Genomic DNA, 15,591 nt, shown 5'->3' on the forward strand with positions numbered 1-15,591 from the left:
AAAAACAGCAGAGCCTGCTACGTGGGGAGACGCGCAGGAAGGATGAAAGCGAAACGCTCTTCGCCAGGAGGATCCGCGTGGCTCGGCCTAACTCCCACCCCTCTGGTCCAGTGTCCGTCCCTGGGGTAGCCACAGGTTAGGCGCAGCCCCGAAGGTGCCTGGCACAGAGGCTCCGGCACCCGGGCACACCCTGGGACACTCGGCGGACCCTGAGGAACTCCTCAGACAACGGGGAGGGAGCCACGCCGGGCTCCAAGGGGATGGAGGTTGGCCAGTGCAGGAGAAACTGGCTTGGGACGCATGTGGGACCATCGGTCGAATCCAGCCTTTCCTGGTGTCCTCAAGGCACATACATCCAAGGGACTTAGCTTCTTCTAATCACTCAGACCGGAAAAGCCAGCAATTCGTGACTGGAGTCCTAAAAGTGTCACCCCTTCTGCAATCATGGGGGAACAAAGGAAGAAAGAAGGTATGACGTCTGTCTACAAGGCGTGCGGCTTGCCTGCCCTAATGGGGGTCTCCGGTCTACACTGAGTATGGCTTGCCTGCCCTAATGGAGGGGGGTCTCCGGTCTATACCATGTGTGGCTTGCCTGCCCTAATGGAGAGGGGGTCTCCTGTCTACACTGACTATGGCGTACCTTCCCTAATGGAGGGGTGTCTCTGGTCTACACCACGTGCGGCTTGCCCACCCTAATGGAGAGGGGGGTCTCCTGTCTACACTGAATATGGCTTGCCTTCCCTAATGGCGGGGGGGGGTCTCCGGTCTATACCATGTGTGGCTTGCCTGCCCTAATGGAGAGGGGGTCTCCTGTCTACACTGACTATGGCGTACCTTCCCTAATGGAGGGGTGTCTCTGGTCTACACCACGTGCGGCTTGCCCACCCTAATGGAGAGGGGGGTCTCCTGTCTACACTGAATATGGCTTGCCTTCCCTAATGGGGGGGGGGGGGTCTCCGGTCTATACCACGTGTTGCTTGCCTGCCCTAATGGAGAGGAGGTCTCCTGTCTACACTGAATATGGCTTGCCTGTACTAATGGAGGGGGGTCTCTGGTCTACAACCACATGCAACTTGCCCGCCCTAATGGGGGGGTCCTTCTGGTCTACACTGCGTGTGGCTTGCTCGCCCTAATGGAGAGGGGGGTCTCCGGTCTACACCGTGCGTGGCTTTCCCACCCTAATGGAGAGGGGGTTGCTTGACAGGGAGCAACTGCCTTCCCTCCTTCCCAGACTCTGTCCCCCATAACGTGGCGGTCCCCTTACTGCCTCACCTGCTGTCCCTCTGAAACTCAGCCCTCCTGCCCCGGGCTCACAGCCACGTCTGCTGGACCTTGTGGCTGTGGGGAGTATGTGGTGCGGGGGCCCAGGGCAGGCAGCCCCACGAAGGGGCACTTTTACCTGAAGACTATTTTGAGTTGAAAGCAATCGAAGCCCAGCAGATTCGGGAACGTTCCTCACCTCGCCCACAACTGCCTACATTCGCGCTGGAAGGCAGAGCCCGAGCAGGAAGCGAGCTCTCACAGAGGCTCCTCTGCACCCAAGGGACTGGTCTGCACAGCGGGGCGGACGCTGTCTCCAAACACCTCCTCTCCCCTTCCTGCTAGCGTCCTCCCCCTTCGGGACCCCCAGAGCCCACCCCGTCCCGGGCTCAGGACGTCCTACTGGCCTCCTGTTGCCTGACTGTCTCTGGAACGTCCACGTCTTTGTGGATTCCCCGTAGGCACCAAACTCAATTTGATTTCCTCCTGCTCACGTGTCTCATGTCAGTTTGACTCTCAGCCCAGCCACAAGGACCTTGAAGGGCAGAGAAAGGTCTTCCTCCCCGACAGCGGTCTGTACTCTGTGAACCCCCGGATTCCACGTCTCCCCTCGCTGCCACACTCCCCAGAGCCTGCATCTCCCGGGGACCCTTGCAATCCCTGTCCCCCGGCCCCTCTGACGGTCCCCGTGCCCTTTCGGCCGTGTCTGCAGCCCCCGCACTCAAGGCTCCTTTAAGAACTGTGGTCACACGCAGCTCAGGGAGGGTAACGGTGCCACGGAGCTGTGGGTTCGGCCACATGTACAGCTTCGGCCGTGGCTGGACTTCAGGAACCCAAGACAAGCTGTCAGCTGTCCCTAAAACCGGAGCTCATCCCCAAGCAGCCATTTCCAGGTCGGATTAGTCAGCCTTTATTATCTCAATCCCCAAGGCCTCCTCCCCGTGCCGCGGCCGTGACGTGAAGTTCCAGGCAGCCTAAATTTAAACGCAGGCCGCCCCAGATAGTTAGAGCCCCGTGGAATTGGCAGCCGCAGCTGGGCTATGACGTGGGCCCCTTAAGCCCCATCAAGGTTATTACGGCCACGGAACTTTCGTGCCCGAATTCTCTTTTTGTCTATACGTTTCTCTAATCACACGTTGTGTGGTTCAAAAGCACGTCTCAAATCCTCGGGCCCCACGCGTGCCCTTTCCTTCCGAGACCGCGGAAGCCAGCGCACGAGAGGGGCGCCGGTCAAGGCCCTGCGTGAACTTGACGTCTGTGTTTCCAGCCGCACACACTCACCCACGCTGGTGATGTAGAGCGGGAGCCAAAACAGGAAGGTGTAGCTGACCAGCTTTGCAAACAGCAAACACAGAGAGAACTCGATCACACCCTGAACGGGAGACAGAGAGCGGCGTTTACCCCGACATGTACTCTGCAGGTTGACTTACACGTGCGACCGAATTATGAATGACTTCGTTTCCCTGCCATCGGCTGGCGTCTCTGGCCTGGGCAGCTGCAGACGCCGCAGGGAGAGAGGATGCGGGACCTATAGGGCAGGGTGCCGCCTGGGGATGGGGGAGCGGGGAGGGGGGGGTCAGCGCGTGGGCCCGCGGCCACTCCCGCCGGGCGTGCCCAGAGCGCGTAAGAGTGCAAGCTGACACGACTACCCCGCCGCACGGCTCTGGCAACTTAGCGGTGGGAGGAGCTCCCCAACAGCGTGCCTGGAGCGGCCGTCTCGTCACCGCGCACCCAGCGCTCTCTCTCCCCGGACCGGAACCCACTGCAAACGACACGGCAGCCGCCCCACACTGAACAGCCTTCCCCCTGCCGCACGCGCGGTCGCCCGCACCCTGCCCGTGCTCGACACACCGGGGGTGCGGGGAAGTCACCTGCGAGAGAGACGTAGGCCTCCCCGAGGAAACCGAGGTCCGCGGCCTGACGGCTAAGGGGAGACACCTGCTCGAGTTTAGGTCCGCTTTTAGAAAGAGGTGGCATTTTGAGACAGTAATTCAGGGTATCACTGGGAAATCTGGGTGAGAGAAGGGGTAACCCTAAGGCAGCATGCGGGGTGCGTGCAGGAACGCCCCCCAAAACTGGGCGGAGGACGCAGCTCCCAAGTGATGTGATTTTGAGGTTAAAAGAGTCAGGGTCTCACAGTGGCGACCCAATAATGAGGACGTGCGCGTGACCGGCCTCACGCTTACCAGGCGCCTGGCGCGGCGCTCACTGCGGAACGAACGGTCTCACGAAATCCTCAGAACGTGAGGCAAGTCCTACACCAGGCGCTGAGCCCGATTCGCAGATGGGGAAGCGGAGGCTCAGAGGGGTCGCCAACTTGCCCGGGACGCCCAGGGCGTCCGCAGCTGGGCCAGGGTCAAGCAGGCCGGGGTTCTGAGGCTGCTCCGTCCACAATGCCACGTTTCCTATGCGACCGTGGCACCCCGCCCCACCCTCAGCCCAGCATCCGGACCATAAGGCGCCACAGAAAAGTTGCTTGTTATTCACAACAAAATTTTAAAGGGAACTTTTTTTTTTTTTTTTAAACCGGCATCTCCTACAGGCCACCCACATTCTGGTGACTCTGGGAGTCCCGGCCTGGGCTTCAACGTTCCCCACGGGCTGGAGACCAGCCTCACCCAGTCACGAAAGGGCCTCTGGACCCGTGTTCCCCCTGCCCTTTCTCGCTGAGGGCCCACGAGGGTCTGGGCGTGAAACCTGCAGCAGCCCGTCACACCCGAGGGCAGGAGCCCAGACGTTTCTAGGTGTGGTCCACGAGGTCTGGCAGCAGCGAGGGCCTGGACATCTTACCCTGCGTGGGCAGGGTCTGCTGTCTCCCCTCCGCACCTGCTTCTGCCCCGGCTCTGCCGTCCCCGCCCACCGTGGCTCGCCACGTTAGAAGAACACGTCTCCCCCGTGTCTCTGCGAGCTCCCCGGATCCTCTGCTGAGGGAGCCCAGGACTTTAATGCAAGAAAAGTCTAAACCCACAAGAAATCGCACCCCTGCACCCCTCCCCCACCCGCCTGGGGTCACTTCTCCCCGGGCCCCCTTCAAGCCCCGATCGCGTACCGCTGCGCCCGCCGGCAGGTGCCACGCGCGCCCGCCAGTCCGGAGCCAGGGCCGCCGCCTCCCCACGGACCAGCGCACCTGATCTTTAAACCCCAAACGGGTGCAGAGGCTGCACACGGCAGCTGTGCGTCCTGGGGTGGCTTCCTGCCCTCCCCCCGGCTCGCCCTCCCCTTCACCCCTTCCGCAGTAGCACGCGGACTAGCTGTGTTCACCTAAAAGCACTTCAGAGGGTAGAGAAAATGGAGCGGGCCCACCCACGTCACAGAGCGGAAGTCGGGGACAGTGCCTCCCCGGGGCTCTCGGTCAGGGTCTTCGGGGCCAGGGAGGGGCTGGGCCAGGAGGGGCTTCAGGCCCTGCTGAAGCCAGACTTTCTGGTTTTCCGAGGGGGGACGGGAAGCCCTACTCGTCCAGGAAGCGGGTCAACGTCTCCTCGGAGGCAACTAACTTGAAACCTTTCAGGCACCGGGTGTGAGGCCGACCCTGAGCCTTCCTCAGACCCAAGACCACCTGTTGGCGGCTTCTGGTTTACGCTGTAGATTTCTAACCCCCGGATTAAAGAACCACGGACTTTTTGTTTAAAGCTTGATCCACAGGCCAGTTCTCTTCACAGCAGGCGAAAGCGGCCCTTTCCGAAACCCTTCCCAGGCACGCGTACTCACGGGGATTCTCAAGGCCCCTGTGAAGCTGATGGCGGCCATGCCGCCCCCGCCGTCGGCCGGGAGGACGACGACGTGGCTCTGATGGACCGGGTGCTTTCCGTCTGACAGCAGTAGGCACTGGATCTCGGGGTCCTGGCGGTGAAGCCCGTTGGGAAGAAAAGAGACAAGAGGGGTTAGCAGGCATCCGGCTGAAGTGAGGCCGCAAGTCCTAGGGCAGCCGCTGCCCCGCCAGGTCTCGGGGGCGGCCTTTACAAAACGCTACAAACATACAAAGTCCTTGGGCCCAGCAATCTAGGATTCTGCCCGTGAAAGACGGTTGGAAAGGCGGAAAAATACGATACGGTGAACGCCACGCCCCCGTTGGGAGAAACGGGTAAAGCGCATCCACGAAAACAACATAATCTGGCAGCAGCGGTAAAAACAAACCAACAGCTTGTGAGGTTTTGACGCTTATGTCACATTGAGTAACAAAACATTCCGAACTGCATTTTCATTATGATCTTAAGGAACACTGAACACATACCTATTTTTCTCTCTCGGGGTAACTGGCGGGATCTAATGATGGGGGAAGAGCAGCTAACTTCTAAGCTGACAACGGTTACTGCCGGGTGACAGAATTGCATGTAATTTCTAGGGAGGGGTCAAAAACTCTTCACACGGCCCTGTGTTTTCTAAGGAGCTCGCACTGGACACAGGCGTGTTACCAGAAATTGCATCATTTTAAAATTCATAAACCACTTCCAATATCCTGTGAATCCCGCTTCTGGACATTCCTGCAGGACAAAGTGTGCCTTCACGAAAGCAAAGAGCAGTGCTCCCCCGTTCGGGGATGGGGGCCCAGCCAGGGCCAGGATGACCTAAAGACACTTCATGAGTGAACCATGAACTGCAAAGACTTCCAAAGCAGTGTTTCTGTGCATGAACACTTTCCACAAAGTCGAACGGTTTTGTCGCGTTTCCCTCGCTATAACCTGTGCAAGCTGGATATTCGGGATTCTCTTCCAGTGAAACACAGAAACTGGAAGACCGGGGGGGGGGGGTGGGGTGGGGGTGGGGACAGTCCCCGTGGGGGACAGTCCGACGCCCGCCGGGAGCCCCGCGCCTCGCCCTCGGCCCTTCGCCTCGGGACGGCCCAAGATCCACACCTCCGGGAGGCTGGCTTCCGGCCCCGCGTGGCCTGGGGACGAACGCACTCACGTGTAAGCGTACAATCTGATGTTTCCGACTGGGGATGACAACCCCCGGTGTGACCGCACATCTTCCCAACCACAGTCCCACAACAGCGTACGGACACAGAAGACTTCCGTCTGAGTCTGTGCTGAATACACGTTTCCCTCCTGAATGATGCTGGCTGTCCAGTTTAGGAGACCACATCAATAGCAACCACACGCTGCAGACTCGGGGCTCGGAGGGGCTCCAGCGCTCAGGCTCTTCCCCAGGCCAGTCACCGCAATCTCGGGGGGCAGGCCCCGGGTGAGTCGGTGTGCAGTCAAGGCCGAAAGCTGGACAGGTTTTGTTTTGTTGGTTTTTGTTTTTTTTTAATTCTGAATTTTCAGGTGTGGATTATACACACAGGAATCAGTCCCGCAGTGTGTGGTATCACCAATTTCATGAAGACTCTCCCCAAACCTATACAATCTCATATATCTCATTAAACTGCTTCTTCCTCTAAAATTAAAAAAATGTGTATTTATTTTTGAGAGAGAGACAGAGCACGAGCGGGGGAGGGTAGAGAGACAGAGGGAGACACCGAATCGGCAGCAGGCTCCAGGCTCCGAGCTGTCAGCACACAGCCCGATGTGGGGCTCGAACTCACGGACCCTGAGATCATGACCTGAGCCGAAGTCGGACGCTTCACCGACTGAGCCACCCGGGTGCCCTGAAACTGCTTCTTTGAATAAAAGATGTAAAACACTTGCTAACGAATGAAGACTCTAAATTAGAAAATGTATGAAAAAATTTTATAGGAGAAAATAAAGATTTTCAGATGAGTTGATACCTATGCGTAGCTGTCGATACAGTTACTGTACTCTCTTAATAAGATACTATATGTAAAATTTTAGCTCCGGTATCACGAACACAGTGTAATATCAGTTTCAGGTGTACAATGTGGTAACTCAACACTCCCACACAACACTCGGTGCTCATCACAGTAAGTGTCCTCGTTAATCCCATCACCGGTTTCCCCCATCCCCCCACCCCCATCCCCCTCCCCTCTGGTGACCATCAGTTTGTTCTCTACAGTTAAGAGTCTGTTTCTTGGGGTGCCTGGGCGGCTCAGTCGGTTAAGCATCTGACTCTTTTTTTAATTTTATTTTTGAGAGAAAGAGAGAGAGAGAGAGAGAGAGAGAGAGAGAGAATGAATCATGACCTGAGCTGAAATCAAGAGGCAGATGCTTAGCTGACTGAGCTACCCAGGCACCCTAAGCATCTGACGATTGATCTCACGGTCGTGAGTGCAAGCTCCACCCTGGGTTCCACACGGGGCTCCATGCCGGGTGTGGAGCCTATTTAAAAATAAAAAAAAAGTCCATTTTTTGGTTTGTCTTTCTGTTTTTTTCCCTTTGCTCATTTGTTTTGTTTCTTAAATTCTACATACGAGTGAAATCCTATGGTATCCGTCTTTCTCTGACCGACTTCTTTCTCTTAGTATAATACTCTCTAGCTCCATCCACATTATTGCAAATGGCAAGATTTCACCCTTTTCTATGGCTGAGTAACATTCCGTTGTATATAATACACCGCATCTTCTTTATCCATTCTTCAGTTCATGGACACTTAGGCCGCGTCCATATCTTGGCTGTTGTAAATAATGCTGCTATAAACATAGGGGTGCATATATCCTTTTGAATTAGTGTTTTTGGATTTTTTGGGTAAATGCCCAGTAGTGTGATTGCTGAGTCACAGGGCAGGTAGTTCTAGTCTTAACTTTTTGAGGAAGTGCCATAACGCTGTTCCAGAGCAGCTACACCAGTTTGCATTCCCACCAACAGTGCACGGAGGTTCCTTTTTCTCCACCTTGGCCAGTGCCTGTTGTTTCTTGTGTTGATTTCAGAGGTTCTGACAGATGTGAGGTGATATCACGTTGTAGGTTTGATTTGCATTTCCTCCATGATAAGTGATGTTGAGCATCTGTTCGTGTGTCTCTTGGCCGTCTGGATGTCTTCTTTATGTCTGTTCATATCTTCTGCCCATTTTTTAATTGGATTATTTGTTTTTTAGGTGTTAAGTTCTATAAGTTCTTTATATATTTTAGATACTAATCCTTTCTCAGGTATGTCATTTGCAAATATCTTCTCCCATTCGGTAGGTTGCCTTTTAGTTTTGACGGTTTCCTTTGCTGTGCAGAAGCTTTTTCTTGATGAAATCCCAATGGTTTATTTTCACTTATGTTTCCCTTGCCTCCAGAGACACAGCTAGAAAGGAGTTGCTGTGGCCAATGTTAGGGACATTACCGCCTGTGTTCTCGTCTAGCATTTTTATCGTTTCAGGTCTAGGACAGGTGTTTTGTAAACACGAAAACAGACTCACCAGTGGATGAGATTCAGCCAGATAAAGAGACAACATAGAGGGAACAGACCCTGCTCAGCCAAGAGAAGAGCGCCTCTAACTCAGAGCAGGAATTGGACACAGAAACCCGCCTGGTCACAGCCCTTCCTGGTTCCGTAAAGCGTGTCTGGATTGCCCGCTGGGCTGGAGAAGTCTTGGATCCAGCCCCTCGGCTCTTTATCTAAGCAAGCTTGGTCTTTGTTGGGAAGGGCCTCCTGCCCACACCCACTCACCTTTAGGCACAGCCTGGGGGCTCCTACCTACCAAATTCCAGTCCTTGGCAGTGTCTGGAGGAGACAGAAAAAAAGGGAAGTCCTGGTGGGTTTTGTAAGACAGATCAGGGGGTGGGGCACCTGAGTGGTTCAGTCCCTTGAGCGTCTGACTCTTGATTTTGGCTCAGGTTTTAATTCCAGGGTTGTGGGATCGAGGCCCCAAGCCGGGCCCCTCACTGAGCATGAAAGCCTGCTCGAAAGTCTCTCTCTCTCTCTCTCTCTCAATGTAAAAAACAGAAACAAAAACAAAAAGACCCCACAACAAACAGGGGAGGAAATCTGCCTCCTCCTTATAGAGCCAGAGACCCACTGGGCGGATCGGACATGGGAAGCCGGGCACCAAGAGCCCCAGGGGATCTGACGGCACCAGCAGGGGCAGAGCTTCCTCAGCCGAGGCAGCCCACTCCTACGCTCAGGACTCAGAGGGCAAAAGGGCTCCATGCGATGAACACAGACGCGCACACACGGCGGGCGGAGGGGAAGCGTGCAATCCTGCCCCGACGGAAACCCAAGCCCACTGCACGCCCTGTGCTGCCCGCAGCCACACCGAGGAAGGTCTCCCCCAGAGAGCGTGGATTCCCACCGGTGCGCCACGTGGAATCACCTTTGGCATTAAAACGCCCACTCAGCGCTAAGCGTTGGCTGAGCCCCGGACGGCCAGAAAGACCCTCAGAGAAGCCGAGGATGACGGTGACGTGGGCCGCCGAGGGTGACAAATTCCCACCAGCCAGCCACAAGCCGAGCATCACAAAGACCCCCATGGAAGAGGGTCCACCTGGCTTGTGATGCCGGAGCCTCCCCCTCTTTGTTCGAACTCGCCTCCCCACGCGCCCCTGGCTTCACGTCTTTTCTCGCCAAGATGCTAAGAATCACGCGTGGCCCAGACGCCACGGTGATGAAGGTGATGAGGGGGTGGGCGCTGCTCAACTCTGGGCCCCGCGGATCCGAGCTCGGTCGCTCTGGGAGAGGGGACAACAGGGTGTCCTGCCAAACTGGAGGGACATCCTGCCTGGTGACCCAAGAGCCCCCCCTCCCCCCCACTTCAGTGGGTGCCGCGTAAGGGACATGGGACCAAAATCTGCCCGGTCACGGGCACATCAAGGCCAGCCTGTGGTGTGGCCGGGCCTGAAAAGACCCGCCAGGGCCTCTAAACATGCCACTGTCTCTCTGGTGACATGTTGGTCAACGGAAGGCAAGAGGGAAGTTACGCTCAGAAGACGTGGTTAGCCGTACCGGGTGGCACGCTGCCAGAACACGCGGCCTGGGGGTCTCGCCTCAGAGGAAAAGGTGAGTCTTCAGTAGCAGCCAGAGGGGAGTCACAGCCATTTGGACATCGATTCACATCTGGTGGTGTGGACCGACTATATGTGTTCCTCCCAAATTCCCGTGTGGGACCCCAAGCCCCGAGTGGTGGGCAGAGAGGTCACGATGGGATCAGCGCCTTGTGAGAAGAGGCCCCGGGAGCCCGCGTCTCTCCCTGTGCTCTGAGCATCCAGGGAGAAGGCAGGCATCTGCGAGACCCCAGACCTGCCGGTGCCTTGATCCTGGACTTCCAGCCTCCAGAAACAACTGTTTGAAATGCGAGGGAAAAATGCGCGTCGTTCAAGCCGCCCAGTCCGCGGTATTCTTGTTCCGGCGGCCCAAACCAACACACCCAATTGTTGACAAGCACACTCAGCAGAGAGTAGAGAGTTTACAGGACTCCAGCGGCATTTCCCCCAACTCCGAGAACCAAGGCGTGCGAGACGTCATTTTTCCCTTTTCCGTTATTTCAGCCACCACAAATAAACTTCCTTAGGCAGTAAAGAACAAAAAAGTAAGAAGCCCACGTGGAGCATGTATCCTTCTAGCTGTTTGATTGAAAAAGCAAACAGCTTGTTATTTCAATGACTAAAACGAATCCAAAATGCCCCTGTGGCTCAGTGTGGTCAGTGAAGCGGAGCCATACGAGAAAAGTTCTTGGCAGTATCCTGGAGGGAGGAGGCCCACCGGCTGCACCGAGGCTTCCCTTCTGAGGAGGACCAGGCAGGCAGCCGAGCACTCGGTGCCTCAGTTTCCTCCTCTGTAACACGGGAGCGGCAGTGCAGAGGGCTAGGAGATGATTTTACGTTATCTCTTGGGCCCACCTCACTCGCCAGCCCTCCCTGTGTGGCCCCTGAACCCCCTGGCCCAGGTCCACTCAGGCTCGCCCCCCTTCACGGCTCTGTCCACGCCCCCTGCTTAGGGACGGCTCCCCACACGAGGCCTGAACCAGCGCCCGCTCACCCGTCTCTGCGGGCTCTGTGCCTGGCATTTAGCTGCTGCAGGAAACTGCTGGTTTCCCCTCTGTCCCCCACCCGCCCCCCCAGAACGTGAGTCCACGGGAGCAGCGGGGACGGTGTGACTGCCGCTCAGGGCGTGGCCTGACGCGGAGCACGCCTGGGACACGGAACGCTGAGCACAGCCGTTGAATGAGGGCATCGCTTCCGAATTTGATTACAGACTTAAAGTAAGTCCAGCCTGCTGCCCAAAGAAATCGCGCAGGGGCAGGCTCAGGTCTCATGCAGGAAACGCGAGGCCCAAGTCTGTCACCGAGGCAGGGCTCGGATTTCCGCAAAGCAGCGGGGGCTCGTTCGACTCACCAGGGGCTTGTTCTCGTCGTCCGCGAAGACTTGCTTCTGCAGCCTGAATCTGTGTGCGCCGTTCTCGTGGCCCCTCGAATGCTGGGTCAGAAGAGCAGAGCGTTACAGCGGTTCCCGAATGGACAGCGGCGACAGCAGTGGCCACCCCAGAGCAAGGGTCACCGTGCAACATGTCCCAGGACAGGCGCCGGGGGGAGCAAGACACACGACTAAGATAAAGCAACAAGTAATCGGGGGCTCTGGACCCTCAGACAAAAGACGTGGAAAGATCTTTCTTGACGAATACGCAAAGACTGAGGGATAAGGAAACGTAAAAATGCTGATTACGGCAACCTAATTGTCCTTACTGGCTTTGACAGTTTTCAGTGACGGACGGAAAGGCCTGTAGAAACGATACAGGGCCGTGTCCTTCTCTAACGAGTGTGGAACAGAGGCCCTGCCGGGGTCAGCAGCGCAATTCAGGGCAGGGCGTTTTCACGGACACTAGTCACTGCACAACCAAAAACCGATCCTTACGAGCTTTGAGACGGAAATTCATGCTCGCGGCAGGAAAATGGCTTTTAAAATGTTTTACAATATCAACTATAGTTTTTTTTTAACGTGTTAACCTTCCTGAAGGTCGTGATTTTCAAAATCGGGTTTGTTTTCATCCAATAAGGCACCGGAACCCCTCTTTTCAGATTGTGCTTAAAGGCTCCAAGTATTAACAAGAGGGAGTCTCTGGCTCCCTCTCTTGCACGGTGGCGGGCGCTGTCCGGGAGCAGCGGGCCTTGGCCGTGAGCGAGAGGAGCTCCTGTCTGCGCGGTCACCTCCCACTGGGGAGACCAGCGGCAAGGAGTAAATGAGATGTACTGGGTAAAGCCGGGTAGAGTAGGAGGCGGTTAATCAAGTCAGTGATGTGCCCTGACTTCCCAGGCAAAGCGTGAAACACGGGTTTGGGAGGGCAAGGGCGCAGTGTTTGAGGAAACTGATGAGCAGTGGCTCGGAGGGGAGAGGACGGTGCCGGGGGCCAGCCTGGTGGACGTGACGTCCCAGGAGCTGGCCTGCCCACAGGGGGGACAGTGGTTCCCCGACTGAGACGGGGACAGCCGGGGCCCGGCTGTTTATGGGGTGGGGTGGAGAGACTGCTGGGTCGTGGCTCGTCTGAGACGCCTCTACGGGGGTGGCAGGCGGGCAGTGCCCTGTGTGACCGTGGTGCTCAGGGAGAGGCCCCGCTGACAGTGTGGAGAGGACTCCACACTGGCGCACAGGGGGTGCCGAGGCAGGGCCCGAACGTATCTCCAGCGGTGAGAGCACAGAGGACGGGGGAAGGAAGAGGCTGGGGTGCTGACGCATCTGAGGCTGCAGGGACCCTGGCGGGCTGTTTCGACGGCCCAGCATGGGCCGGAGGGAAGGCAGGAGGCGTGCACGTGAAGTCAGCGAGGGTGGCCCGCGGGGACTGCTCCACGGTCAGCGGGGAACTGGGCGTAAGGGCCACAGGGGCTCCGCCCGGGGAAGGGACACCACCTGCCGGGCGCGGCAGAGGAGCAGGGGCCCGGCCTCAGGTCAGCCTCTGGGGGGGACGTCCCGGCCCGGACTGCTCCAAACTTCTTGTCTGGGGGTCTGTCGCCACGGTCATGACTAGCCCTCTCCTAGCACTGCCAATACTTCGAGGGTGGGACCCTGTCCACACTTGGCTACCCACGGACACCGCACAGACCAGCCAGAGTGGCGGCGGTCGGCAGACACCTAGCCGACAAGCACACGGTCCTGGCAGACTCGAGGAGTAGAGAGGGAGTCCTTACCGCCACCAGGGAGGAAGAGCAGGCGATGTCCTTGGGATCTGAAACACCAAACAGAACAACGTGTGAACCCAGGCCTGAGAGCTTCCACCGCAAGAAATGAGACCACAATGAGCCATCTGATACTTGACTAAACGGAAGGGAAAGACGGCTGCCCGGCAGGGTGAGGCTGCAGCTGGTCAACCCGCCAGGCCACCTCACGCCCCCTCTTTCCGTCCCCGGGACCACATGCTCCCCCCCAGTGCCTGCAGCATGGCAGAGGGAGCCACCGGCAAAGGGAGACCGTCACACGTGTGAAAATGTGGGACATATAAAAATAAGCAGAGCACATGTGTGCTACGATGACAGGCCATGGAAAAGGCAGGACAAGCCTCTTTGGTGGGACAAGCTTCTTTGGAGCAGCTGGTCACTTTCAACATATGTGATGGGCTCTTTAACATTACGGAATGAATTACAAATAAAAGTTAGTGGGGACCAAACATCTATCGTGATACAGAGCAAAATGCCTTTTATCGAAACGCGAAGAAGGAAGGACAGGTGCAAAGCCACAGAGCCGACAGCCAGACTCACAGCCTCCAGGAGCTGGGGGACGCGGACCCCCTGCTTCGGAAGCCAGACGGCCGCCCTAACGGGATACACAGGTCCCTTGCTTCGGAACGGCTTTGAAACCCAGATGGCCGCCAGGACCCCCTGCTTTGGAAGCCAGACACCGCCTTAAACAGCCCGGCCCTTCCTCCTACCCAGAATCTGGGTCTTTTTGTAACTTTTGGTGAAACAGCTTCACTGCCTTGAGACACAAAGAGCGACGGGGCTTTCAACTTCCCACAATTGAGTTCCCTCTGGGGACACGGGGGTGACAGCCACGGGGGGCCCCACCGGACTGAACACACATTCTGCTGGACCAGCAGCTCTTCCACGCCCGCCGTGCGTGGCCGCTTGGCACTGGCGGTCCCGGTGGCACACCTGAGATGTGCCGTCACTGCTTACAGTGATGTCAGCGGTGCGCAGGTGGCTTTCCCCAGGGAGGCCCCTGTGAGGTCCCCAGGGGTCAGTCAGGGTGTCGCCACTCCTCATGAGGCTTGGCCAGCCCCCACGATACGGCCTCCACTGTACGGGGCGTCAGCACAAAGGACGCTCGGATGGGACACGCCAGACAGCGGCTTCCCAGGCCGACCCAGAGGGGCCCGAGAACGGGGGACCGGGAGGGACCCCGGGTCACGAGAAGGGTGGGGAGGGAGCGGAGAGAAACCAGCAAGGTGCACGTCGACTGGCCTCCCGTGTTGAGGGCTCTGCCGGCAGCATCGCCCGTCCCGACAGCTGGCCGTCATCACCGTGCACACGGAGCCTCCCGGTCACGGGGACAGAACACGGTCCCCCCTCCCCCGGCAGAAAGGCCCCAGTTTTGTTCTGCTGTGGGGGAGGGCAAGCGGCCTCCTTTAGGCTGACGTGCCCTGCGTCCACGTGGACCCGGGCTGACGGGGGACACGCGAAGACGGACCTCAGGCGCGAGAGCCCGGCCGGGGCCCGGGTGAGGAGGACGGGAAGGGTCTGAGCCTGCACGCCAGGTTCTCTCTGCTCGTGCCAGCTCATGCGTGGCGCCTGGGGTCCCGGCACGAGGGAATGTCAGGGGACCACAGAAGCACCTCGTCCCACGAGGCCGGCTAGAGGCGCCGCCTCCAGAGGAAAGTCAGCGGTCAGCACACGGGAGTGCCCGTCAGAGCCGCGCGCACAGAGGCCCCCCGACCACGGCTGCAGGGAGACGGGGTGCGTGGCGGGGGCAGGGGGCTCCCCCAGACAGGGCGGCATAGAGTAGAGAGGCCCACTTGGGGGTCGGGGTGGCTGTACTGCGGGATGAGGTCCCCTGCCAACAGGTACGGATGGCAAGTCTGGCCCGTGTGCAGGAGCGATGGGGTCACGAGCCCTGTTGACCTCCTGGCTCTCGTCAGGGGGCCTCCCCGGGGGCTCCGACATCCCCGGCAGGAAAGAGAAGGGCCTGCGAGGACAGGGGGGCCGGAGGCAGGGCGAGGAGGGGTGGAGGCCGCCTCACACGCGCGGCGAGGGCGGGAAGGGGGGCTGCGGTCAGGGGAGTGTGCGTCCCACGAGCAAAGCCAGTCTTTCACTTCACCGGGAGAAAGGGGCTCACGTAACGGAGCGACGGTGGCAGAGAAGACACCCACGTGTGGCGTCTCTCAGATGCTTTCTAAAGAAGAGTTCCCACAGCCCCACAGATAATCTCTCAACTCCCTGGGTCCTAGGGAAGCCCGGTTTGACAAACAGACTTAAGAAAAACCTACACTCTCTGTTGCAGGAAGACGTCTCTCAAATGCATATTGTCTCTGTGACAGAAGATAGCGTTTACAACAGAGTTTGGTTTTTTTAATTATCACCTAAATGACAAAA

The 15,591-nt window shown here is 57.8% G+C and overlaps 1 protein-coding gene across 8 annotated transcripts in view; it reads right to left on the bottom strand.

Annotated features, from left to right (window-relative positions):
- The window catches only part of SLC37A1 (solute carrier family 37 member 1), an 81,697-nt gene that overhangs the window by 17,549 nt on the left and 48,557 nt on the right, over positions 1-15,591 (bottom strand). For all 8 annotated transcript variants that reach the window (XM_053903031.1, XM_053903030.1, XM_053903032.1 and 5 more), the window contains 4 exons: positions 13,195-13,232; positions 11,411-11,491; positions 4,969-5,100; positions 2,542-2,632 (listed from right to left, as the gene is read on the bottom strand). In XM_053903031.1, the coding sequence (XP_053759006.1) occupies positions 2,542-2,632; positions 4,969-5,100; positions 11,411-11,491; positions 13,195-13,232 (342 nt within the window). The remainder of the gene's footprint in view (positions 1-2,541; positions 2,633-4,968; positions 5,101-11,410; positions 11,492-13,194; positions 13,233-15,591) is intronic.

This window comes from Panthera pardus, unplaced genomic scaffold, assembly GCF_024362965.1.
Source record: "Panthera pardus isolate Hobbes unplaced genomic scaffold, ASM2436296v1 HiC_scaffold_16, whole genome shotgun sequence".
In the NCBI taxonomy this organism is placed as follows: Eukaryota; Metazoa; Chordata; class Mammalia; order Carnivora; family Felidae; genus Panthera; species Panthera pardus.